The sequence below is a fragment of the Pyrus communis genome, chromosome 1 (genome assembly GCF_041283825.1).
Source record: "Pyrus communis isolate YQ-2024b chromosome 1, ASM4128382v1, whole genome shotgun sequence".
Lineage (NCBI taxonomy): Eukaryota > Viridiplantae > Streptophyta > Magnoliopsida > Rosales > Rosaceae > Pyrus > Pyrus communis.
In genome coordinates this window covers 18,224,101-18,250,156 of record NC_142565.1, presented here as the reverse complement: position 1 = coordinate 18,250,156, position 26,056 = coordinate 18,224,101, and the positions used below count along the sequence as shown (strand labels likewise).

At 37.8% G+C, this 26,056-nt stretch overlaps 2 protein-coding genes and 2 pseudogenes across 11 annotated transcripts; all 4 read left to right on the top strand.

Annotated features, from left to right (window-relative positions):
- The first annotated feature begins 1,303 nt into the window (after positions 1-1,303).
- On the top strand, positions 1,304-11,499 carry LOC137720516 (Vps51/Vps67 family (components of vesicular transport) protein). 9 transcript variants are annotated; one of them, XM_068459597.2, is made up of 24 exons: positions 1,330-1,521; positions 1,638-1,754; positions 2,711-2,983; positions 4,080-4,342; positions 4,836-4,975; positions 5,126-5,180; positions 5,301-5,408; positions 5,509-5,607; positions 5,718-5,795; positions 6,588-6,665; positions 7,001-7,141; positions 7,717-7,817; positions 7,896-7,963; positions 8,147-8,220; positions 8,364-8,430; positions 8,644-8,756; positions 9,251-9,517; positions 9,635-9,751; positions 9,865-9,936; positions 10,066-10,116; positions 10,271-10,498; positions 10,579-10,755; positions 10,926-11,058; positions 11,192-11,499. In XM_068459597.2, the coding sequence occupies exons 4-23, from the start codon at positions 4,163-4,165 to the stop codon at positions 11,043-11,045; spliced, it is 2,334 nt and encodes a 777-aa protein (XP_068315698.2). In that variant the 5' UTR covers positions 1,330-1,521; positions 1,638-1,754; positions 2,711-2,983; positions 4,080-4,162; the 3' UTR covers positions 11,046-11,058; positions 11,192-11,499. The 9 variants fall into 9 exon arrangements, with proteins under 9 accessions (XP_088555574.1, XP_068315697.2, XP_068315696.2 ...); XM_088699456.1 differs by lacking the exon at positions 2,711-2,983 and having other exon boundaries at positions 4,077-4,342; positions 11,196-11,211; positions 11,267-11,421; XM_088699444.1 differs by lacking the exon at positions 2,711-2,983 and having other exon boundaries at positions 4,077-4,342; positions 11,192-11,211; positions 11,267-11,421.
- Positions 11,500-11,979: 480 nt separating this feature from the next.
- Positions 11,980-18,258, top strand: LOC137720856 (DNA replication licensing factor MCM7). Its single transcript, XM_068459968.2, has 15 exons — positions 11,980-12,133; positions 12,253-12,320; positions 12,474-12,533; positions 12,650-12,873; positions 13,273-13,456; positions 13,703-13,825; positions 13,964-14,053; positions 14,247-14,389; positions 14,676-14,853; positions 15,266-15,457; positions 15,830-16,002; positions 16,179-16,382; positions 16,603-16,768; positions 17,343-17,564; positions 17,836-18,258. Exons 1-15 carry the CDS (start codon positions 12,103-12,105, stop codon positions 17,941-17,943), a joined length of 2,166 nt encoding a protein of 721 aa, XP_068316069.1. The 5' UTR covers positions 11,980-12,102; the 3' UTR covers positions 17,944-18,258.
- Positions 18,162-23,819, top strand: LOC148699303 (uncharacterized; annotated as a pseudogene). The gene is made up of 13 exons (XR_015963594.1): positions 18,162-18,185; positions 18,732-18,817; positions 19,509-19,663; positions 20,298-20,537; positions 21,015-21,128; positions 21,261-21,334; positions 21,416-21,522; positions 21,609-21,703; positions 21,776-21,906; positions 22,037-22,140; positions 22,175-22,319; positions 22,404-23,086; positions 23,177-23,819. The product of XR_015963594.1 is annotated as an uncharacterized LOC148699303 (transcript).
- Positions 23,728-25,078, top strand: LOC148699302 (ribosomal RNA small subunit methyltransferase pseudogene; annotated as a pseudogene).
- Positions 25,079-26,056: the final 978 nt, after the last annotated feature.

Here is a 26,056-nt window from a genome sequence, read left to right as displayed (position 1 = left end):
GACGTCATAACAGTCGTTTATTTGTATCAATAGTGTTAAAATGTTGTATAAGACATTATGGGTTTATTGAGCTTAGATATACAATTGACTTTTTACTCTTTGGGCTCAACTCTGTTATAGCCCGGCCCTGCAAGTAGCCATGGGCCATGTTAGTGATATTTAACAAAACATTTCTATTAAGTTACAAAATAAAACACAATAAATTGTAGCTCAAGTGGTTAATAAATTTCACTAGTGCACTCAATGTCTTAGATTCGAGTCCTCCTCCTCCATTATTGCTTTGTCTCAACAACATAAAAACTCACATAACAAAACAAATCAACTTAGTCATCTTCATTTTGGTAACCAACAATGATCAAATATTTTACTTGTAACATGATTTTAAAATTAGTGATAGTTTTGAATGAAATCTTGTTGCTTATATCTAAACGAGTGATATATCCAAACAGATACACAAAGAACGAGGCTCGGGACTCAAATCGATTCCTTAGTGTTCCAACTAGTTTTAGAAAAAAAAAATTGTGATTGTGTCTAAATGTTCAAAATAATCGTGATAAGTTAGAGCATAGAAGAAAAAGTCGTAATTGTAATTCCTCTCTCTAATTTTTTCAAGCCATATTAAAGCAAATCAATGCTAAGAAGACTCTCTCAAAATTGACTCTTTATGAACTATTTGTTACCTTACAGTTTAACCTCAATTTTCTTGTCAACCTTAAGAATATAGAGTGACAGAGAATCTATGGAGATTCAAATTTTAAAGAATCACTAAGCATTTCTCGAAGATAATTATAGAACTTGTCATTTCTTAACAATTTGTAGAAGAGTTATAAAAACTGATAAAAAAATCATTACAAGGGTGGGTACAGTGAAACAAAACACAGGTTCAGATGGTTAAAAGGTCTAAAACTACGGATGTTGACCTCTACCTCGTCGTTTAACAATATTATATTATATTATATTTTATATATATATATATATATATATATATATATATATTTAGGGGTGTGATATCTAATAGGGGTGTGATATCCATACACCCCATTTTACTTCTCACACATCTTTTTAATTTTCGATCGTCAGATGGGTTAAATTGAAGAAGATCAACGGACATAAATTATCAAAAGATGTGTGAGAAGTAATTTGAAATGTGTGAATAACACATCCCTATATATACACACCCCTACATACACACACACACACGCTAAAACTGAGTTTTGGAGTGGCACTATTGATCTATAGTGTGAGGACGGAAATGCCCCGGATTTTTTGCTTGATTTGCCGTTATGCCCTTCTTTACTTCTTTAGCCTTCGCTCAGGTTTTTTCTTCCCCTGCCCGTCTGTTTGCTTTTCTCTCTCGCCGCCGATCTCTGCTTCGATCCGTCTTGTCTCTCACAAATCTTTGCTTCTGTCCCTTTCGAACTATAGCCCTCCCTCAAAAATCTCTGCTTCCGTCTTCTGTTTGCGTTCTGTTGGCTTCTATCTCACATATCTCTGCTTCTTTCCCTTTCGAACCTTTTCTGGGTGAGCTATATTATTTATGTTTTTGCTGTTAGATTTATTTATTTTGGGCAAATTTTTAGATTTGTTGGCTTTAAGACCCATCAGAACCCATTGGATTCGTTTTTTGATTTTCTCAGGGTGAATAGCATCTCCACCAGTTCAGCCAAATCCGGCGACTAGCTCCACAGCACACGCGAGAACCGCGACGCACCACCAGTCCATCCGTGCATTTTCCATAACCCTCTTTACGGAAGGTAAGCAATTTATCCTGCTTTAGATTTTTATAAATTATTTACAAGAGGAGTTGAATTTGGTTGCTCCTTGGCTGTGGGGAGAGAGGTCTGGGTGTGTTATTTGGTGAAGCAGGGGTTGGGGAGAGAGACAGGGGGTGTAAGGAGTGTGGTTGCCGATGAGCGTTTGAGGTAGAGATTTTGGGTTTTCCCAAAGGCAAAAACTAAAACCTGAACAGATAAATTAGGACATGAATTATGGGTTAAAGGCATGCAATAATCTGGCAGAATCAATCTAATCTGGACTACCAAAATCATGAACTATCAATTTTCTATCTTTTCAATATCTACAGAGCACCCATTTCCTTCCTGCTAATGGGTCTTATAAACTTCCACTCGGTTACATCAATTTTGTTAGAATTAACAAATCTGCTGAGCATTTTTGCAGTGAATTTCAGCGACACATCTGCCTAATTAGTTTGTAATTATATGGTATTTTAAAAAAGTTCAAAAATCAACTCACACATTCTCCACGAACACCTGATTCTTGAAAATTTTCCAAAAATGGAGAACTAAATCACCCAGTTTTCCTAATTAAAGAAAGAACAAAAAAAATCAGTTTTCTTTTTTGGTCAAATTCGAAGGCCCAATGAAGAAGTAAGTGAATTTTCTCAGAGGGGAGAAAGAGAGAGAGCGCAGTGGGAGACGGACCTCTGAACAGCAAAGCAGAAATGGATTTTTGTGGTGATGTCAACTGTTTTGAGTCAAATAACTGTAGCCTTTTGTAATCATTGCTTCATTGTTTTCACACTGATTTGGGAATACATATGTGATTCCAGAACCTTAGATTCAGCTATACACCTATATTCTTTATATGTTTTGCTCGTTTTGATTCATGCCATTGAATTGTGTTGTGTTTTGAGTGTTTTCCCATCTAACATTTGAACATTTTGTGGATTTGTTGTGGGATTTTAATGCAGAAATGATTTTCTTGAGTTGGTATGGGGAAATGGTCAGGTTATGATGCAGGGTTGGTCCAGTAGAACTAAGAAGAATCCGTCTTTTAATAGCTTACTGTCTTTTAACATCTCGAAAAATCGAGATAGAGATGTAAGAAATGTCAACGTTGGCAAGACAGGAAAATTTGGGTCAGTGGTGGATTCTGGATTGGATGAAATTCCTTTTTCAGTGCCATCTTCTGAGATGGGTTTGATTGAGGATGATGACATGTTGCCTTTGAAGGCACAAAGCGGGTGGGTAGTAAAGGATCACCACACCTAACCGTTGCATTTTTTTAGTCTGTTTTTCACCACACACCCACAAGTTTGTACGTATTTGCAACTTTTTTGGGTTTTTTTAGATGTAATAAATTGTAATGCCCAATTTCATTTTTAAGTTTTGTTTGCCCAAGTTTTGTTTCTGAAAATATGATATGATGTTTTGATTCATTGAAATAATTGAAAGATAAAAGAAGAGTGCAGAATTATTGTGAAGGGTGGTCTGCAGAAAAAGGGAAAAAAAGGGGATGAATCTGGAGGAAAGCGGGGACTGCACTGAGCAAGTGCTTGGACAAATTTTTTTAATTGAGTTGTAAATTTTGTTTCAGATTAGACTTTGTATGAATATGAATTTGAATAATCATTTTTCAGTTTTTAAATAAACGAGTCTCGGTAATTTAAACCCCAACTAAATTGATGCATATCTTACCCTTTAGCAGTATGTATTTGAAGGAATTTTTTGAAATAAATCCCTTATTAAACACGTTTTAACTATTGGTCTTTGGTTCTATATGTTTTAACTCCGCTGATTCGAAGAAAATTTCAAGCCTGGTAAAAGATAGTGTTTCCTGGTGTCGATTTGGGGGTGGGGTAATTCTCTGCTTACAATTTTGTGGTGTTTCTCCCTTCCTATATATTTTGAATGATAAGTGTGTTAGGTTTCGTTATTTAGGTTATTTGAGTTCTTTCAGTCTGCAATGAATTATAATCTATATTAGCATATACTGAAAGGTTCTTCTGCCTTTCTAACATTCGTGAAAGTTAATTTTAAGTGGAAGTTTTTCGAAAGCATTTGCATTGTTTCTTAAGCTTTTTTCATACTTTGATTAGGTTGCCTTGCTATGTTCCTTTTTTTTTAATGAAACTTTCTAACAACCAGTATGTACAGCAGGTTTAGATGTCTATTTGTTGTTTTTAGAAATGGTATACAGTTTTGAAACTCACAACATAGGACACCTCTGTTATCTCTATGGATATATTTCCAAAATATTTTAAACACCCGCGGCAACGCGCGGGCACTTTTTTCTAGTCATAACTGTATCGTAACAAAATTCTGGTTACATTCCAGCAGTGCCAAATCTCGGATCAAGATTCAACCAACTTACGCACACAGAGACTGAAGGTTGAGGAAGAAGAAGAAGAAGAAAAGTAGAAATGGATGTGGACAACGTGCCACTAGACGACAAGGCGAAGAGGATGAGGGATCTGCTGTCGAGCTTCTACTCCCCTGACCCTTCGCTGTCGTCTCCCAACTCTAACTCCTCGTCCAAGTACGCCACTCTCGACGCCATCAACTCCACCTCCTTCGATCCCGACCAGTACATGCATCTCCTCGTACGATCTCCAACTCTTATCTTTTACCAAATACATGATTGATTCAGCTGTTTTGTTTACTTAATTTTTGGACAGTTGTAATCATTACTGGTAATTAGGGCAGATTTAGGGTTGAATTGGAAGGCTGTGTCTGGAAATTTATGAATATTTATGTCATGGCGAAGTTTGTAGAGGTGAAAAATGTAATTAGTGGCTGCTCAAAAAAATGTCATCAAGTTGTTTTGAATTGAGCTGGGAATTTTGTGGAGTGGAACGAACCATTGGTTTTCGTAGCAGAACTGGAGATGGGCATTTGGTTCAGAATCAGGGTAGAGGACTTTGTAGGAATGTTGTTGATTTCATATGGTGATGTATGTTTTCTCTGATAAGTTGATTGCGTGTGATTTGTGGCATTTGTATATTGAATGCTCATAAAATACGCTTATTTTGTTATCGAATATGAGGCAGAAATTCGAACTGTGAATCAGCATTGCTAGTTTTATGAACTTTGCAGGTACACAAGTCAAACTTGGAAGGGCTTCTACAGAGACATGTTCAAATGGCTGCTGAGATAAAGAATCTTGATACTGACTTACAAATGTTAGTATACGAGAACTACAACAAGTTTATTAGCGCGACAGATACTATTAAACAGTAAGTCTTTATTGTTTTTACTTATATGTCTATATTCACATGTTGACAAAATTTCTGCTACCCACCATATCATTTATCATGTTTCAGCTTGTAGATAATATAACCAAGAGTCTCTTATAATGTTCTGGTCTTGGATAATTTTTCCAACAGGATGAAAAGTAATATTGTGGGGATGGAGGCAAATATGGAACAGCTCCTTGAGAAGGTACGTCCAATTGTTTATACTTCAACCGAGGCTCGCTCAAGCTATGTTTTTGTTTTCGGAGGAAAAAGAAGGAAAAAAGAAGTGTAATATTAGCTTACTTCACATTGACCATGATTGCAGATAATGTCTGTGCAATCTAGAAGTGATGGGGTCAACACTTCTCTTTCTGAGAAGAGGGAACACATAGAAAAGTTGCATCGCACACGCAACCTTCTTCGTAAAGTTCAGGTTGGTGAGCAATATATGTGTGACTTCATGACACTTCAGTTTTAATTTCGGTGTCTGGCCTTGTGGGTTACATAAATTTCTTTATTCTGTGGAACGGCAGTTCATATATGATCTACCTGCTAGGCTTGGGAAGTGTATCAAATCAGAAGCATATGCTGATGCGGTCAAGCTTTATACAGGAGCAATACCAATATTTAAGGTAATTTCTCTCTCCTATGATCTTTTGCATTCGGGACCAGAGTTTACCTTTGTGTGGAGTTTTATTTACTTTGTGTCTTGTTTCTTTGTGGTTGGGCTCTCCACAATAAGGCATATGGAGACTCCTCATTCCAGGATTGTAAGCGAGCATCTGAAGAAGCTGTGACCATAATTATCAAGAATTTGCAGGTTTATCCTTTTTTCTTTCTCTTTCTTTCCTTTTTATAATATGGCGAGACTGGTTTTTCTCTCTACCCATACCTAACAAGAAACAAGTAGATGTCTTATCCTTACTTCCCTTGCAACGTTTCTCTGGGGGGTTCTTGTTAAGTTTCAGCAGTCGAGGTAGTAATTTTTAGTTGGATGGTGTCATAGTTTATATGTTTAGGGGCATATAATATATAACTCCATTTGCTTTAATACATGGATAGGCGTTCTGCAGTTTTTGGTGGAAGCATTAGCATCAATATTGGTAAAGGATTGTGCCTATATCTCGGACATAGGATTAGTTTTAAGATGTAACATTCTGGTACTGCCGTGTAGTCTCTTTTCATGAAAGGCCACTGCTTGAAACGTGTGGGAAACAATCCCTTGGATGAATACAATGTTTCATTAATATGATGCGTGTCTCGTCCTAAAATAAGCTCTCCGAGCTCTTGGGATTGCCGTGAGTCATGTGAGTGAGATGTTCATGCTCATGAGTAAGCTGTATCCTATTAGATGAAGTAAAAGTTATGAATCAAGGCATGACATTTTTCACTAGCTATCAAGCTATTTCTTATTAGCCATTTATTGTGTATCTGTGTTGTATTACTGTACTTTCTTAAGCATACTTTGACAGAAGAATGGACATTCACCATCTGAGATGTTGTTAAAGTTAATGTTTAAAATCATAATTTCATGCCGAATAACTTACTGACTGCAGCTGGATGTGTGCTGTTGGAAAACTTGTCTTATGATTTTCCAAATTATTATTTTCAGGGAAAGCTGTTCTCAGATTCTGAATCTATACAAGGAAGAGCTGAGGCTGCTGTGCTTCTTAAGCAGTTGGATTTCCCAGTCTGTACTGCACTTTTATTTAAGTTTGTCATTCAGATTACATATTGCTGTGTTAACACATCATGGCTTTAACTAAAGAAAACGTATTCAATAGTCTATTGATACAGTTAAATTGTGTGAACAATACCCACAGGAAATTGGTAGACTTTTCAAAAATAGGTTATCCTTTTTTTTTTGTTCTTAAAGTCCTAATGTATTTTAAATTTCTTTGTAAGTGAAGGCATAGGTGTGGACATTTTTTGTTCACAAGAAGAATCTCAACAAAGAAAATGCATTGAAAAGAAAAATTCCAATAATCTTTTTTCACCCGATGACATATTGCCTGCATTTGGCAGGTTGACAGCTTAAAGGTGAAGTTGCTTGAGAAGTTGGAACAATCTGTTGCTGGCCTTCAGCTTAAGATAGAAGATATAGGCAATTCTTCACTGGATTCTAATGATCCTTCTACTGACACAGTTCCTGCTACTGCACATGAGGTGAGCATCTGACAGTGGGACTAGTGGAGCATCATTTTGGTTTTTCATCTTTGGCAAGTTGTGTGTGATGACTTGAACTGAAAAGAACCCCCAAAAAACTGTGTGTATGAGCATCTAATGGAAATTGTTCTTTCACCTTATGATGTGATATAAGTCAATTTATGATGCAATTTATGTTGCAAAGGCTCTTACTGTCGTTTAATTATAAATTATAATAACCATTACATTGGTAAACCAAGTTCTTTCGAGACTGGCTGGTTTTGGCACATCTATGTATGTACCTGATTTATAGTTAACAATAAACTCACTGCATGAAGTATGCATCTTAAAATTGTTGGAGAGTGATTATTTACACCTTTAAAGATATTAGAACAAAGTGTGAGAAATAGGTTAAATTTAGACGAACATAGTACTTGTACTAAAAGTTTCTATTCAACTTCAATAGGCATTAAGTTTTCCCCCTTGTGCTTCATGATTTCTCTCTGCTCGGTTACATATGCTCTCCCTCTTTCTCTTCGATGTCTGTAACTTATAACTGCACTGATGAATCACTGACTTATTTGCACTCAATTTAGACTTCTGTTCATGAGTTTGCGGAGGCTGTCCGTGCTTATCGCGTAATATTTCCTGATTCGGATACACAACTAACCAAGCTTGCACAAGACTTGGTTGCCGGGTAAGGGAGTTTCTTAATTTAAAAAACTTTGTTGTACGGTACCAGTTTGCTCACGGAATGTAATTGCTGTTTGTTTAGGCACTTCAAAACCACTGAGCAATGCATAAAGACAGAAATCTGGTCAGCAGATCTACTAGGAGTTCTTCGTAAGTATGACCAATGTGCTAGCAAACCATCCTTAACACTGCTCTACATCTACCCCTCCTTTAACAAATGGAGATTTTAACACTATAAAAATCGATCAACTCGTCACCATTTGTTCTATTTGAAGTATATAGTTGGGTATTGTTATATTATGAGAACTTTAACAAAAGCCCATCTGCATGCAGGGATTATATGGAGAGATGTACTTCTGATGGATGATGTGTTAAATGAGGATGCTCTCCTCGATTATTCTCTGGAGGTCTCCCTTTTAGTTTTATTTCAATTTATTTTTATAATAAAGTTTGAAATTTTCTTTCACACTCAGGAATCGCAGTAGATTCTATTTTCTTGTTACTGTTGAAGGATGTTTTTTAAGCATACAGATTAATCTATGTTCTTCAGGCTGCTCGGGTTACTGTGAAACTATATGTTAGCAACAAATTTTCTCATCTCCTAAACAACAGTTCAGGTTATTCATTTCTTAGTTTGTGAGTTATTTGTTCTTAAGTTCTTTTGATTCTTAAACCGTAATCTTGATTCTCAAGCTCAACTACTTGCAGTCAAGATGGATTCTTTTATGCCAACATTTGGCCCTATCGCCATGTTTTTTCTGTTTAAACTTACATCTTTTTATGCTATCCCTGTGTTGAGTAACTTGAGTTGAATTTGTTTGAACTGGTAGATGCCCTCACAAAAGCCCACACTAGACAGAAGGACAGAGAAGAGTATTCCTTACAAGTTGCTCTGGAGGGCGGAAAAAAGGCAGTGCTCCAAGGCAGCATGGATGTCTTACTGGTAATGTATGAGATACCAAGTAGTCTATGTTATTGCACGTAAACTAAGCTTGCATCAACTTACAGCTTCATCTCTGTTTTGTACCGGATGTACACCTGATAGATGATTCCTGTGTAGCCAGTAGAGCTGAAGCTGAAACTGAAACTGTTTATAATTCCTTCTATATAGATATTAATATACATTTCTAGCCTATGATTGTTCGAATGGTAGCGATTTGCTAATGTGTTTTTGGACACACGTGCTTCCCGAAGGTCATGGTTGAATGCACTGGGACTGCATATATGCAGCAGTTATTTTTAATTTGTTTTGGTGTTTTTGGAACATGGGTTTAGACATTTTCCCATTTAAAATTTTTGCATTTCTATAATATATATTTTTCGCCTCTTGCTGTTAAGCGCATCCCCCTTCTCCTCATTGCAAAGTGCAAGGCTATTTTACTTATCAGAAGGGGGAAAAGTGGATGCTTATCTCTTTATTCTATCATTTCATTTCAGGACTTCCGCCAACTTCTAGATGATAATTTGGAACTGCTAGTTAAACTGAAAGACTTGATTATTGATTGTGTCCAAGAAGGGTTTCAAGACTTCTTCAGGGCACTTGAAGGTCACTTTCTCTTGCTTTCAGGAAAGAATAGTTCAGCCAGTCAAGATCAAGGTTTGACAGAGGGAATACAAGATGACAAAGTTCTGGCTGGGCTTGTCCTCGTGCTGGCCCAAGTTTCTGTTTTCATTGAACAAAATGCCATCCCAAGAATCACCGAGGCAAGTACCCAACTAATAAGAACTATGTTTTGTTCCTTAAAAAATATCAATACTGGAGTTATACTTTTTTCCATGTCCTCAGGGGTTTGTATTGAAGTTTCCTATTCTAATTGTCAGGAAATAGCTGCTTCCTTTTCTGGTGGTGGTGTTAGAAGCTATGAATATGGACCCACTTTCATTCCTGGAGAAATCTGTCGGATTTTCCGCTTAGCGGGTGAAAAGTTTCTGCACATTGTAGGGTTATTCAAAATGCATTTTATTCATTGGGCTACCATGATCAAACCACTTTTATCTATTATGCAGACAAAAGTTTGATAACAAATAATGTTTTGATCTTCTCTTTTCAGTACATAAATATGAGAACTCAGCGGATATCAGTTCTCTTAAAGAAGAGGTTTACAACACCAAATTGGGTCCAGGTACACTTATTGTTAGGCAATATTTGAATAATAGCAAGTATATCATGTGCACTAAACTATTAAGAAAGGATTAAACTTACTACCATGCAAGTACTTTTAATTTTTCTATATTGTTCAACATTTTTGCAGCACAAGGAACCCCGCGAAGTTCATATGTTTGTTGATTTATTTCTTCAAGAGGTCAGTACATAATTTGTTTCCCCCTGCCATTTAATACTCTCTTGGAAATGGAATAAGAGTCAAGTTGAGAGAACTCGCTTGGTACCTTGTTTGTTAAATCTAATATTTGTTGTCAGCTGTTCTGCACAATTCATTCCTTTCTTTCCTGTGTTAGTTGGAAGCAATTAGAAGTGAAGTGAAGCAGATTTTGCCCCAAGGTGTTCGCAGACATCGCCGGGCTGACAGCAACGGAAGCACTGCCTCATCTCGGAGCAACCCATTACGAGAGGAAAAATTAAGTCGGTCAAACACCCAGAGGGCTAGAAGCCAGCTGTTGGAAACCCATCTAGCAAAACTTTTTAAGCAAAAAGTTGAAATATTTACGAAAGTTGATTTTACGCAGGTAATGAACTAGTTGTTGCTTGAACCAGTATTGGTACTGGTATAGGAACAACATGAACTGACTGTGCTTGCAAATTGCAGGAGTCGGTGGTAACGACCTTGGTAAAACTTTGTCTTAAAAGCTTGCAAGAATTTGTCAGACTCCAAACTTTTAATAGGAGTGGATTCCAGCAAATTCAGTTGGATATACAGTTCCTAAGGACTCCTTTAAAGGAAATGGCAGAAGATGAAGCTGCTGTTGACTTTCTGCTGGATGAGGTATATAGAAAATAATCTTGGCTCTCCATCCTGAACCTCTTAACTTCTTATAGCTTCTCCATATTAGTTCATATCTGTTTTATTGGCGCCAGCTTTTGAATGGTTGAGGCCTGAAATCTCCCTCACGTCTCTCCATAAATAATCGGTTTGGACTTGTTTCTATCGAGCAGGTGATTGTTGCAGCAGCTGAGCGTTGTCTCGACCCAATTCCTTTAGAGCCTGCCATCCTGGACAAACTTACACAATTGAAGTTGGCTAAGACCAGGGAACAGAAGCCAATCTCTCCCTAGCGATTGTCTCGAGGTACAGAAAATTTTTGCGACCTTTCATTGTATGGTACCATGATTTATTCTTTAAAACTTGCCTTTAGTTTCTTATTTGATTGTTCGATTTAAGTGAGATGTATGTTTGAAGAGAGTGATTTTTCTTGTTACAGCTAGGTTTGACAGAGGCAAGATGATTTGGCACTGGAATGTCATCCTCCGCATCCGCAAGTGCTTAAAGGCTGCAGTTGAACGGCCACAAATTCTTTGAATTGCATTCTCATCGTGCACTCCACTCGGAAAATGTAGTATTTTAGTATAGAGTCCATTGTTTTGCCTCCCTTGAGGTTTTGTGAAATTACAAAGAATTCCCTTTGCTTGAAACGACACTCTATTTCCTCCCCGTTTTGTACGTGACATGACGGTTTGGTAACAGAATACGAGTACGAGGACGATATCAATAAAAACAAATTTCTTTAAATTTGAGACCAGAGAATTGTTAGTATGAAACTTTTGCTTGAAGCTTTTTAGAAGCGCCATGTCTTCAAAATTTCCTTGACAAGAGATATATTGCTCGTTTAGAATTGCTTTCAAAATAACTAGGAGTGTTTTTAGAGAAAATATTTTTGAGTTTCGAAATCATTTAAAGGGCTTCTTACAAGAATCATTAGTTATGCGCTTAGTACATAAAACATTAAATTGTTTTTTCATGATGTACTTACATTTTTACTAAATTGGTTCCAAAAACATTTTTATCCAAAACGCTTTCAGATGTTTTAAAACCACTTTCGAGCGAGGCTTTATCTTTCCGGATATTGTGCAATATATAATACAAGGCAAGGCCGAATTGCTTGAACGGTTGAACCGATTACTTGGAGCTTGGGCCGGCCCTACTAATAGGCCTTCTTTTACGGCCTTGGCCCAGCTCAATGAAAAGAAATTACCCTCCCCTTATTTTCCCGCCAAAACCCTCGCCTCTATCCGTCATTTGCCGCCAAATCTGAGCTCTCACTTACTTTTCAGTCTGTGTTTGTGACTGCCCCTTTCTCTCTTGCTCTCCCTCCCTCTCCAATTGCTGGCAACCATGAAGGACATCGACTTCAGCGCTGAAAAAGGTAAGTTTTCGTCGACCGATCTCTCTCTCTCTCTCTCTCTCTCTCTCTCTCTCTCTCTCTCTCCCTCTCCCTCCTCCGTCAAAGTTAATACTCGATTTAATATTTGTTATTTTTGACAGAGCTCGCCAAGGATTTTCTTTCCAACTTTCCCGATTCGAATGGCGAACCCAAATACATGCGCATCCTTGTGAGTATCCCTCTTCTTCTTTACCACATTTTCTTGTAAGCTTTGATAGTACGGTTTGAAAACCCTAATTTCCCGTTGGATTAAATGCCGTATTCATTTTTCTGAATTTTTTGACTATTCAGCAGCAATATCTAAATGTTTTTGACTTTTCAGCAACAAGTTGCAAACCGCAAATTTCGAGCTATCGAGATTGATATTGAGGACTTGTTTAGTGTAAGTTCCGCCTATGCTTGGGATTTTGTTGCAAATGCCTAATTATTATTATTATTATTTGTGAAAGAGTTGTTGATTTTCTTATACGAAATCCATTGTTAATTTGTGTTATGCAGTACGCAGAATTGGATGAAGAATTCCGCAATCGAGTTCAAGAAAATACTCGGCGTTACATTGGTATTTTTGCTGATGCTATTGATGAGCTTATGCCGGAGCCCACAGAGGCATTTACAGATGATGATCATGACATACTCATGACTCAGAGGTCTGATGATGTACCAGAGAATATGGATGGTCCAGATCCACACCAGAAGATGCCTCCTGAAATCAAGCGCTACTTGTGAGTTCAAAGCAAAATCCTAATTCCAGTTGTGCTTGTTTGAATGAAATTTCGGTCCAAATGTGTGAATTCACTGAATTGTGGGTCACACTGATACACGTCCTGTTTCCGGTTTAACTTTTGTGTTTAGTAGTTTGTTATTCATGACTCATTAGTAAATGAACGTCGATTTTCATAAAGGTATTAGCTAGTTTGGTTTGCAGTATATGTTTTGAAAATATGCTGGTGCGATGTAAGTTCAACAGAGGTTTATCAGATTAATATTGGTAACTTACTTTTACATCTATTCCATGTCTTCTGTTGTAGTTTATTAATAAGTTTCATATGCTTCAACTTCCATTTGTAGTGAAGCTTTCTATGATGTTTGAATTTACTAGTGTTTTTTCATATGTATTCTAGTGAAGTTTACATAAGAGCATCTTCAAGTGGAAAGTCGAAGCCATATGCAATTAGGGAGGTCAAGGCTTCACATATTGGTCAGCTTGTAAGGATATCAGGTATTGTGACGCGGTGTTCAGATGTTAAGCCATTGATGCAGGTAGCTGTCTATACATGTGAAGAATGTGGTTTTGAGATTTACCAGGTACTTAGACACAATCCTTATGTTCAGCCATTTGATTGCCAATAAGCCATAATACAGTTTGGGTATTCAGCGTATTTTGAAACATTTGTTGTTAGCTACAAACCCATACATACTCAACATATTTCAAACCTTCTTATTTCTCTCCCTTTTGGAGTATAATTTATTCAATGCCACTGCGCCTATACTTGTGCCTAGTTTCTTTAACGCCACTTTTGTTGACTCATGAATTCTTTTTGTGCCTAACAGGAAGTAACTGCTCGAGTCTTTATGCCACTTTTTGAATGCCCATCCAGGCGTTGTATAACAAATAGAACAAAGGGGAACCTTATTCTTCAACTCAGGGCATCAAAGTTCTTGAAATTTCAGGAGGTACTTTATGGTGATTTAGTCACAGTTATTTAATAACACGGGGACAGCTGTATTAGAATATGGTTTTGCATTAATTTTTTTCAACAGTAGCGTTTATCACCCTCTTCTGTGATATAGTTAGATGTGGTTCAATTTCAGGCAAAGATACAAGAGTTGGCTGAAGATGTTCCAAAAGGCCACATTCCACGGACAATGACTGTTCACTTCCGGGGTGAACTCACAAGAAAGGTTGAATACTTCTATGCTAATTATCATAAAGTATTTTAAACTAAAACTTACAGTTTTGAATGAATCCCTTGCAATGGGGTAGACGGGGGTTTCCGCTTCACAGATTGCAGGAAGTGATGACATCCAGCTTCTACTTAACTGATTGTAACTATTTTCTTTGAATTTGCATGTGCCTCTTCCTCAACACCATTAGGTAGCTCCGGGTGATGTTGTGAAACTATCTGGGATTTTTCTTCCTATTCCTTACACTGGTTTCAGAGCAATGCGGGCTGGCTTAGTTGCTGATACTTACTTAGAAGCCATGTCCATCACACATACAAAGAAAAAATATGAAGAGTAAGCCACTATTCCATGTTCAGTACAATTTTGTCATTGGTTTATGCATCTCGTTTATCAGTTCTCAGTCGACAAAACCATCTATATTTGTGTAATTGACTAAATTACTTTTCATACAAATCTTGTACTATATATTGTTCTCATCTTTTCAAATCTTAACATAGAGTTTATCTGGTGCTTGTAGTACAATTTTTGCTAAACTTATTGTTCTTTTTACCTACTTTGATAAACCTATTTAATTCTTAGGTGAAAAAGGTATTGTGTACTAACTTTAGTTGTGCCACAGTTATGAACTTATAGGAGATGAGGAAGAACAAATTGCACGTTTGGCTGAGGATGGTAACATATATGAAAAGCTGGCTCGATCTTTGGCACCTGAAATATACGGGCATGAAGATATCAAAAAGGCTCTGCTTCTGCTCCTAGTGGGCGCTCCTCACAGGAAACTAAAAGATGGAATGAAGGTAAGTTCTCACCGTTACCAGATGCCATCTGACTCAATTACACATATTGTTAAATTGAATTTTGCTTATCCTTCTGAGAATTTTTATTCACAAGATTATGGATTTCATTTGGATGTATCCTCTACATTGAAGTGAAAGATCAGCAGTCCTCCCTTCTTCCTTCCCTATATTGCAGCTTGCTGACCTGGCACTTGCATGTCCTGGTCACTGGTTAATGTTTATGTAAATTGAGTTTCAGTTTGCAATTTGTCTCCTTCCTTTATAAGATGGGATTCCCAAGCCAAATGTTCTATTTTCTGGATAATTCCAAGCTCATATCATGCCTGTGATAAAGTAGACTGGTCATAGCATGTTTTATCATTTGCACGATAGGACCGCAAGAGGTCATAATACATTCTCCTTCAAAATGCAGATTAGAGGAGATTTACATATTTGTCTGATGGGTGATCCTGGAGTTGCAAAGAGCCAGCTTCTCAAACACATAATTAATGTAGCACCCAGGGGAGTATATACAACTGGCAAAGGAAGCAGTGGAGTTGGTCTAACTGCTGCTGTTCAGAAAGATCCCGTCACAAATGAAATGGTCCTGGAAGGAGGAGCATTGGTGAGATACATATGCTCCTTTCAGTTATCTATAATATATATATATATATTATTTTTTCATGTTATATTCGTGGAAGAGCATACAAAGTTACAAACCAGTAAATACTTGCCAAATATATGCATAATACTCGTGAGTTCTTAATGTTAAACTTTTATTGCATCATACCAGTGTGTGCCTTTGATGCAGAAGCAATAGCTAGAAAGTGAAGAGGGGAAGTAAAACCTAGCCAGTTTTCAGGAGTCAATCCATAACTTATTCACCTTATAATCCCTAATTAGATCTGATTCCCTATAGTTCTTTATTAGGCTTTCTATATGATTATTATTTTAGTGTTTCTGGGTGTTGAATTGTGGAAGTATTAACTCATTTCAGGTGCTAGCGGATATGGGAATATGTGCTATTGATGAGTTTGATAAGATGGATGAATTAGATCGTACAGCCATACATGAAGTTATGGAGCAGCAGACTGTCAGCATTGCTAAGGCCGGGATCACTACGTCTTTGAATGCAAGAACTGCTGTTCTTGCTGCAGCTAATCCAGCATGGTAAAAATCTTTCTACTTATTTTTAATCTGGTTCATATAGGGCATTACTCCTTGTCACTTCTCTTCTAAATCATATTGCTCTAATTATGTGGTGCCTTTTCCACTGCTGGCAGCCAACCTTCTGTGTAAAATCTGTGCAAACTCTTACTGTAGTTGTTTTATATATATTCTTGAAGGGGGAGATATGACCTACGTAGAACTCCTGCTGAAAACATTAATCTTCCACCGGCCCTTTTGTCAAGATTTGATCTTTTATGGTTAATCCTGGATCGAGCAGATATGGATAGTGATCTTGAGATGGCTAGGCATGTTGTCTATGTTCATCAGAATAAAGAATCTCCGGCTCTTGGCTTCACTCCACTTGAGCCATCTGTTATTCGGTAAATTTCACATCACTTTTACCATGGAAAGCTCAGTAGTACTGATTTCAGGATCTTCTCTTTTGTTTTAGTCTTTCTATTGATCACTTTTCCATGCAAACGAGTATGATTTCTCTGTGTAGAACTTGTAATTTGTAAAGCTACCTAAATCCTTATTTTCAAGTCTGCTGATTAGTGGTACTTTCTGATAAGATCCTTTCTTTTATGATTTTTTTTTCAGGGCTTATATTTCTGCAGTGAGAAGATTGTCTCCTTCAGTCCCACAGGAACTTGAGGAGTATATTGCTAGTGCCTACTCTAGCATTCGGCAAGAAGAAGCTAAATCGAATGCACCCCATTCCTATACAACTGTGAGAACTCTGCTCAGCATTCTTCGAATATCAGCTGTAAGTCCTGCCTTTCATTTTTTTTTAATTTAAATAAATGTGGTTCTGCAAATATACTGTGTATCACAATAGAATGAGATGGCAAGAAATGATACAACAATATATACAGAGCATCAAAGTTGACTGAGGTGGCAAAATTGATGGTTTCTAGCCATCTACATAGGCATAGGGTTTGGGTTCTGCCATCTTCATCAGGCAGAGGGAAAGCCACCCAATTTAAGAGTGTTATGACCTAAATGGTGTGTATTTAAGCGGAACCCTTCTGCGTATGGAGTGGGTCAGATGTTTAGGTTGGAATTGTAAAAAGGTAATATGTAGGACAGTAGGAGTATTGTTTGTACCATCTTTTTACCCATTTGATTGGTTGCTCAAGAAACTGTGTCCATAAGTAGAGGAAGAATTATCTAGCATGGAAATCTAGTATGCTTTTTTGGGTATTATAGATAAATAGATTTTCTTGGTTTGTTGGATGGGTAGCTCGAAAATGCTCATCCGGAGAAGGAAGCAATAAACGTTTATACTTTACAGGGTGTGTTGATCACGCAACAGACGAACTAACTTCTTTCACTTACAGGCAATAGCAAGACTCCGACATTCTGAAACTGTGGCTCAATCTGATGTGGATGAGGCATTAAGGCTGATGCATATGTCGAAGTTTTCCTTGTACTCAGATGATCGCCAGAAATCTGGTCTGGATCCCATTGGAGATATCTATTCAATTTTGCGAGATGAGTCTGAGACGACGGGCAAGCAGGATGTGAGCTATGCACATGCTCTAAATCTGATTTCTAGGAAGGTTAGTTTTTGCAACTCAACTTTAAGCGTCTTGTGATCGATGTTCAGATAAATAATTGAAAGCCAACCTATATAAGTGGATCTAATGCTGAAAATCCAACTGCACTGCTTATCATGTCAAACTAGTACAAAACTTGAAAGTGATAAATATAATTATATAATTTTTAGTAGTAGAAATTCAAATTTATAGCAAAAATGAAAATTCGTGATAATCATGTTCGAACGTCTATCTATTTTGTCTCAAGCCATATGGAATGTTTGCTTTGGAACAGGGATATAGTGAAGCCCAACTGAAACAATGTTTAGAGGAATACGCAAACATAAATGTGTGGCAGATCAATCCCATTTCTTTTGACATCCGATTCATTGATGCCATTTGAAAGATCAGTGAGTGGGAAGCCACTCAACTCGGGAATAACATGTTTCTATTGAAGGTGGTTTCGAGCTTTTCTTGGGAGTACATCATTGGTAGTCAACCGTAGCAGCGCCATCTCCCAAGATTTGTCTACATTTACCTTGCTGAACCTTGGTTTCATTTACTCTTTTGTTGTAGCTCGGACTGTTTTGAGCTTAGCTTGAGTAGACAAGATTATTCGACATGGCATGCCATCGTTGCAGAACTGTATTGGGAGTCTGATTAGCTGAAATTGTACTACTTGGTTTGTATTTTGATATTGATGCATTAGGATTTTTTTTCCTTCTTTTATGTTTCGTACATTACAAATACAATGCGCATACATGAGATTTGTTATCGCTCGTTGTTCACACGTCTAAATCTTAATAGGTATTAAGTAGGTATAACATATGTTTCCAGTAAAAATTTTATAATCGGAACTATTTAAATTTTTAATCTTATTTTGAAGATCAACTTTGAAAAAAATCATTCAAAACGAACATCGTTTAGTCATTCAAATGTTCGACTATGTAGATACTAAGTAGCATATTTATGATGAACCGTTGATTTATTTAACATATTTAGATAAGTAAACGATGTCCGATAGGAATGATTTTTTTGTTGAAATGATCTTCAAATGAAGATTAAGAGATTGAACGGTTTCAATTATTTTGGAATCTGTAATTAAGCTCTAATGAATTATTAGACAATCGAAAACACATGATTTTCAGGCACATCTGAGTCAAGTTTTGAAATTTTATTCCTGTGTTTCAGGTTTCCGGTATATGGGTTGGGCAGCCTCTTCAGTTGCAGTCAACTTCTCTGCCTCTCTTTTTTACTTTGTCGAACCAAATCCAGAGGTTTATAGAATGCACACGTTTATTCATATGGTTTTCTACTTATGCTGTTTCAACTTAATGCCCGACGATTGGTACGAATAATGATATACGCGTGTGAACTCATGAACACAAAATCTCGATGCAATGTGCGTTTCTCAATTTGTTTGGCTACTGTCTCTCTGCTACTTGTTTTCAATTACATATTTAAATGAACGAGTCCCATTTACTGCTTGTTTGAGCTCATCCAAGTTATAGCAGCAGGCTGGCTTGACAACAGTTGGGTTTGTAGAGAGGTTATTTCCCATTCGAACCCTACGCCAAACCTTTTTGCCTTGCTATAGGAAGAAAATAAAAGGTTTTCCGCTTCCCCGTTAAGGGTTAGCTTGGTTTGCAATAAGTTGAGTGAAGGGGACCAAAATTGCACTCCATGCTTGCAACATTCTCCCCTTGGGAACAACGATGAAGATCATGTTGTCGAGGCTGGTGGTCTACTTAATAATTTACTAAGAAAACAAAAAGAAATTTCTCTAGGTGTTATATGGTGCTTCATTTCGTTCCACACTGACTAGGTATTATGCCTTCACCGTTGACCGTTGAAGAATTTTGCTGATATTTTAGGCAGATTTCATTTGATCATATACTGTATAGGTTGGCAGAGTCATTTTATTTCCTATGCTGGGTTTTTAGTGATTACCTTCTGTATGATGTATAGGTATCCTCATATAGAGAGAGATCACTTGGTCAAGCTTCTAAGGCAATTGCTACTGAGTATAGCCACTCCTTTACATGGCAAGGTTGGAAGAAGTCCTCTGAATGCAGCTCATGTCCCTACATTACTGGGAACTGGTTCATTCTCGCTTCTGGATAGTATGTGATATTTACGTTTCATATATTTACATATCTCTGATTCTCGATTGGTGTTTTTTTCTGCTTGTGGATATATTGAAATCTTCTGTATCACTAATAAATTACTTGAAAAGATGAGTAATGCATAATTATGACAGTATGATTGTTTAGAGGATGAAATCTCTGCTGTACAAATCTTTGGTCATTTGTAAATTGTTTTGATTTACAGTGGTAAATATCCTTCTTCACGATGTCCTTTTAAGAAATATAAGCATTCAACTACTCTGCTGTAGATAAACATGACAACTTTGATAGAGATTTCTGCTGTACCTTTTCTATGACTGCCTGGGACATAACAGTTATCTAACGTGTCATGGTTGTGTAACACTTGAAAGTTCTGTCTTTCCTGCTCATAGGAATGTACATCATACCTAATAATATGCTGCTTGGTTATCCTATGCGTGTAAGTGCTTTGGTTTGGCTCAAATACTTTTTTGGGTCTTTTACCACAGCAGAACCCTCACTTAGGTAGATAAATTTGTAGGCTGCTTCATGACTTTTTCTTTTTCACTACCTTGTATCTTTTCAGGTTCCAGACATTAGGTTTCTTCATATGTTACTTACTTCTGCAATTTTCATTTCTTTTTTCTCGCAGGTGATAGGAATAAGGAAAATAAGAGAGTTAAGCCCCTGCCAGCGCACCTGCGTTGGCCTTGCATGCAGGCTGATCAAGTTCACGGGCTTAGTTTAAGGGAAATTGGAGGAGGTTTCACAAAGCATCATCGAGCTCCATCCATTCGCTCTGCGTGTCATGCGATTGCTAAACCATCAAATATGGTGCAGAAGATGAACAACAAAAAGAAGCTACGGGGGCACCGTAATGCTGTCTACTGTGGTATGGCTCCCTTCTTAACTAGAATTGAATTAAACAATTTATTTTCTGGGGGCATCATAATGCTGTCTTCTGTGGTATGGCTCACTTGAAACAAATTATTTTCTGGGAGTTTGATTTCTTAAGGGCATGCTAAGTTAATGTTTGTTTCCATGGAAGTCAACATTGTATGGGATAAGGATAAATAATAATAAACACAGATAATATAGACACCATCCAAGCATTTTCCTTTTTGTATTTGTAGGGAGTTTTAAGTCAATGGAATGAAGGGTCAAAACTGAAGTACTTGTAGTTCTAAATTGTTCTCATTTTTGTCTTAAAAATTAAAATATACATTTTCCGGTTCCTTCTACTGATATTATCTCCATGTGTTCCATAATACATAATTACATTTACATTTTTCACTTTGTATATGAATTTGGGAATTTGTATTACTATGAACTTTTTGCGAAAAATATGACCGACGCTTTTATCATGTAGCCATTTTTGATCGGTCCGGGAGATATGTTATCACGGGTGCAGATGATCGGCTTGTGAAGATATGGTCAATGGAAACTGCACTTTGCTTGGCTAGCTGTCGTGGACATGAAGTGAGTTAAGATTGTTGACTTAATAGTCTACAAACTCTTTCTTTCTCTCACCCTCTATCGGTCTATCCCCCAAACACCCGCCCTCTCCTCCTCCTCCTCCCTCCCTCCCTCCCTCCCTGTTTGGGGGGCTTCATTTGTTATACTGACTTGGCTGTAAGTTCGAACAATGCTTTGGTGGCATCTGCCTCAAATGAATTTTCCATTCGAGTTGTATGTATACCCTACCATTTAACATGTCAGTTTGGCTTCTTTTCTTATGTATTAGCCAGTGAATAGTTATTTTACCTGCAGTGGCGTTTGCCAGATGGATTTCCAATTTCAGTTCTTCAGGGGCATACTGGGGCTGTGACTGCTATTGCTTTTAGTACCAGGCTTAGTGCTGTTTACCAACTGCTATCGTAAGTTCAATTCTTGGAGTTATTGCTCTCTGATTTTTTTTTGCCCCCCTTTCCCTGGTTGTATCCTGAGTTAATGACATTTGTAGGTCATCAGATGATGGGACTTGTCGAATCTGGGATGCTAGGTCCTCCCAATGCCCGCTGCGAATATACATGCCAAAACCTTCTGAGACTTCAACTGGTTAGATAATGCTTCTGACACTGTTGCCTTATTTGGGCGATGGGACTTACATCAAGTGATGTTTACTTGCAGGGAAGAGCAATGCTATTTCAATCACTGGACGCTCCTCGAGCAATGGTCCACAGAGCCATCAAATACTTTGTTGTGCTTACAACGCCAATGGGACTGTTTTTGTCACAGGTAGCTCTGACACTTTTGCAAGGGTATGTTTAACCATGAAATTTTAACATTAGTTCATATGATTAGTCCACAGCTGCCTTTTGATTTGCTTGCATCGGTTGACTTTTGTCACATGTGAAGTTGGATATTTTACCAAAACCAAACTACTTGCAGGTCTGGAATGCTTTAAAATCTAATACAGATAACTCAGAACAATCAATACATGAGATGGATGTACTGGCAGGCCACGAGAATGACGTGAATTATGTCCAATTCAGGTTTGTTGTCCTAATGTCTTAAAAATAAATGTAGGTCACATCTTTCTGACTGCAGTGAAGAGGAGAAAGGAAATATTAGCACCAGTTCTTCTGGTGATCCAGACTGCAGTGAAGAAGACAGTGAAGCTGGATGCAGTCATAAGGATGGCCTTCGTCGATCAAGGAGAAAAAGACCAAGGGTAAAAATGCTCTATCTATCTTTAGATTCTATACCAGTTTTTGTTTTGTTCGACCTACATCGATAGAATTTTAATGATCTTTAGGTTGAGTCTTCTGAGAGGCGTGTCAAGAAAAAGAGAGTGGGTGAGCATGATCGCGTTTTATTTGGGATTAAAAGAACTAAAAATTCAAAAGGTGGCCAGAAAGTTTCAAAGAGGAAGTCTTCTAGAGCAAAGACATTGCGACCCCAGCGAGTAGCAGCACACAATGCTCGAACTGTGTTTTCTCAGAACCCTGGAACATCTACAGAAGGAGAAGAAGATGATTCATCGAATAGTGAGTCTCTTCAGCAAGAATTCCACACTCAAAACGATGATGGGGACTTCCAGATAATGCAACAAAACCATACTAAAGAAGAACCATCTCGACATGAGTTTGGCAATATAGTGAAGCCGCGTATAGTTTGTTCGTCTCAGTCAAATGTCAGAAGCATGCCAAAATTGGTTTTTAAGATTAAGAAGCAAGAGGCTCCAAAGGATGTAAAACTCAAAGATGTCACTCCAGATAACAGGATTATTAACAGCTCTGTGGATCCAGATTCCTCTTCGGTGGATGTGGTTGACCTAAAGTTTTCAAGAAATCTCTTAGGCAATGATTTGACAGATACTGGGGAAACTACAAAGACAGAGAATTCATTGGAAGCATCGGCAAATTACCAGGATAGCAGAGTCAGATTGGAAGCAGCTAGTTGTAATGTCCATATAGAAGAGGCGAATAATGTGCATCGGTATGTTAATCCTGAGAATAATTGTGAACAATTTTGTAATCATTCAAAAATTAAGGGAAGGGAAAATTATGAAGGTGTCTTGCGTTGCAGGGATGAGGAACATACTGGAACACGTGCATTTGAGGATCTGGATGGTCTCAAAAGTAGAGAGCTTTGTCATACTGACGAGGCCCTTGTATCTTCATCATTTGATTACTCAGCTTTGGGCGAGCACAAACAAAAAGGAATCGAGGGGAGTTTGCTAGAAGAATGCACTCTGGTGATTATGCTTCTCTTGAATTTCCTGCACAAAACTCCACAAATTCTAGAGATTTAATCCCCAACGATTCTTCAAGCATGGATCCAAATTCAAATTTTGGGGTACGGAAAGTGGGTGCAGGTGCTGGCAGATCAACTTCTTTCAAGTTTGCAAGCGCAGGACTAATTCAGAAGGTTCTGGTGGTAATATTGAAGAATATGCAATAAATATCAACGACCATCATGATTCAGGAAAGGATCTCCCCGCAGCTGCAACCAATGCAATATGCGGAACAAGAACCTTTAAGATCAAAGCAACTTCACGGAAGGTGGACTCTGTGAGTAGGTCGAATCACATGAGTTTCCCGATAGCCCTTGGTTAAGATACGAGGTTCGGTATGAGAATGATGAAGAAACCCATGTGTCTTGTTAGTTTGTGGGAATTGGAATTCAAAGCTCCAATTATCATTAGGAAAGACGTAATCATTCTGAAACTGTTTTCGATCATCAAGCTGTTCAGAAGGCGCATTCTTTTAAAATTAGAAAATCCATTATCGGGTCATTTCAACTAGCGTTTCCATGACTATGATCCGATAACTTAGAAAGAAGTTCTCAAATTCTGTTCTGGTTGATTTGTTAGGTGTGATGTGCATCAAATTCTGTTCCGAAATGATAATTATATTTGCCAGAAGATTTTCTCAACTACTCTTGTGATTAATTTAAGAAATTATGTTGTATGATTATACAGAAATATGTTTGATGTGTTTTGGGGACTCTGACTTGAATAAAGATAGGGGTTTGCTCGTGCTTCTGTACGCAGGTGATTCAAGGAGATGTGCTCAAGACTGAGGAGCTTCCCTATTTCGATATACGTGTGGCAAACATCCCTTATCAAATCTCATCTCCCTTGACCTTCAAGTTACCGAAGCACCAACCTGCTTTCCCATGTGCCATTATAATGTTTCAGAGGGAAAGTCTCATTGCACAGCCCCGTGACAAGCTCTATTGTCGTCTTACCGTCAACACCCAACTCTTGTCCCGGGTATCTCACCTCCTCAAAGTTGGAAGGAACAATTTTCGCCCCCCGCCTAAGGTGGATTCTTCTGTCGTTCGAATCTAGCTCAGGAAACCGGCTTTACAAGTGAACCAAAAGGAGTGGGATGGCTTTTTGCGGATCTGTTTCAATAGGAAAAACAAAACCCTTGGCTCAATTTTTAGGCAGAAAAGTGTCATCAATTTGCTCGAGAAGAATTACAAGACCCTGCAGGCGCTTAATCCTGCAACAGCCCAAGAAGAGGATACTAATGATGTGATGGAGTTTATGGATGAGGACATGGAGATGGATGATGATGGGATGGAGATGGAGGTGGAGGGTGTTAATGCGGAAGGGGAGATATCCGAATTCAAGAAAAAGGTGCTGGATTTGTTGAAGAAGTCTGGTTTTGAAGGCGAAAGGTCCTCCAAGCTCAAATTACAGCAATTTTTAGACCTACTTTCCCGGTTAACAAGGATGACATACACTTCATCTGATCTTAGGATCCAGTGTTATATTTCTTACAAGATTATTATACATTTTACTCAACCCAATTTTGTTAGGTTGCATCAAGTCTTTCTCTTGTTTTATTTAGCGTTTTCTTAGAGGGGATACGTGATGATTTAGCTTGAGATTATATGTCGGATGTCCGATGGTTCTCCAAGTTTCCTTTCCAATGTATGTGGATAATGCATCTTAATTGAGAGAATGCAGACATGAGATTTCACGGTTTTTAGTCGATTTTTCGAATTACTACAAAATCCCGCACCATTTTGAATCGGTAGTGTGCTTAGCATTGTAAGCCATAAGCTGTTTGCATTATTGGAATCATTGATTAATCTAATTGGATTCAATCGTCTACCACTGCGATGCATCTCCACAAGGAAAAAGATGGTAAACGACAGACATTTGCCTTCTTTTTATTGCTTGTTCAAGTTCCTCATCAGAATTTCCGACCCAAACAAGTTGTTTGAACGGAACACATTGGTGGTATGCCAATTGAAATGCAGATGCATCTGGTCCGCCTTCCATACGTCTCATTTGACACGAAACTTCAAATTGCAACGAAAAGATATAAAGATTAACCGATTACGATACAAAGCTTTGTGAGCTTAACAAGTATGAATGACAAAGATCAGTCCATGTGTGCGTGTGCGACCAACACTAAGTTTTGGCAACGGAAAAAAATAATTGCATGGACTGGTTTCAAAAGCTGATAGAGAAACCTATATGATACAACACAATGCATGTCATTAGGAACATTGTGTCTGGTGATGAAGTCCTTCAATATTCTCATGCTTTCTTTTTTCACAGAAACCAGTTGCTCCGAAAGAATGCCCTTGTGCTCCTTGACAGAATATGTTTCTGAGAGCCGAAATTCCACCTTAATACAAGGCCTACAAGGGACTGCTTCTTGAATTTGAGTGTCCATGATACTGCAGAACGATTGAACCCAACAAGGAAACAATTAGCTTTATAGATGGTTAATTGCTTCATCAAAGATGATGGCTGTATTTTGAAAGAGACATGAAACATGCACGACAAAAAAGGTTCTGAAATTTGTTGACCCATCCAAATCCTCGTTTTGGGTAAAAACCCGATTCAATAACTTTCTTGTGTTCTTTCGGTGGGGATCCAAAGGAAAAACTAAACAAACTATAATATTAACATGCTGATTACGGACTAATCGAATAGTGTTC

Coding starts and splice junctions, on each gene's coding strand:
- LOC137720856 (XM_068459968.2), top strand. CDS start 12,103: ATGAAGGACATCGACTTCAGCGCTGAAAAAG. Junction 12,534..12,649: donor ATATTGAGGACTTGTTTAGT/GTAAGTTCCGCC, acceptor TGTGTTATGCAG/TACGCAGAATTGGATGAAGA. Junction 17,565..17,835: donor TAAATCTGATTTCTAGGAAG/GTTAGTTTTTGC, acceptor GCTTTGGAACAG/GGATATAGTGAAGCCCAACT.
- LOC137720516 (XM_088699448.1), top strand. CDS start 4,163: ATGGATGTGGACAACGTGCCACTAGACGACAAGGCGAAGAGGATGAGG. Junction 7,142..7,716: donor TTCCTGCTACTGCACATGAG/GTGAGCATCTGA, acceptor CACTCAATTTAG/ACTTCTGTTCATGAGTTTGC. Junction 9,937..10,065: donor CAACACCAAATTGGGTCCAG/GTACACTTATTG, acceptor ACATTTTTGCAG/CACAAGGAACCCCGCGAAGT.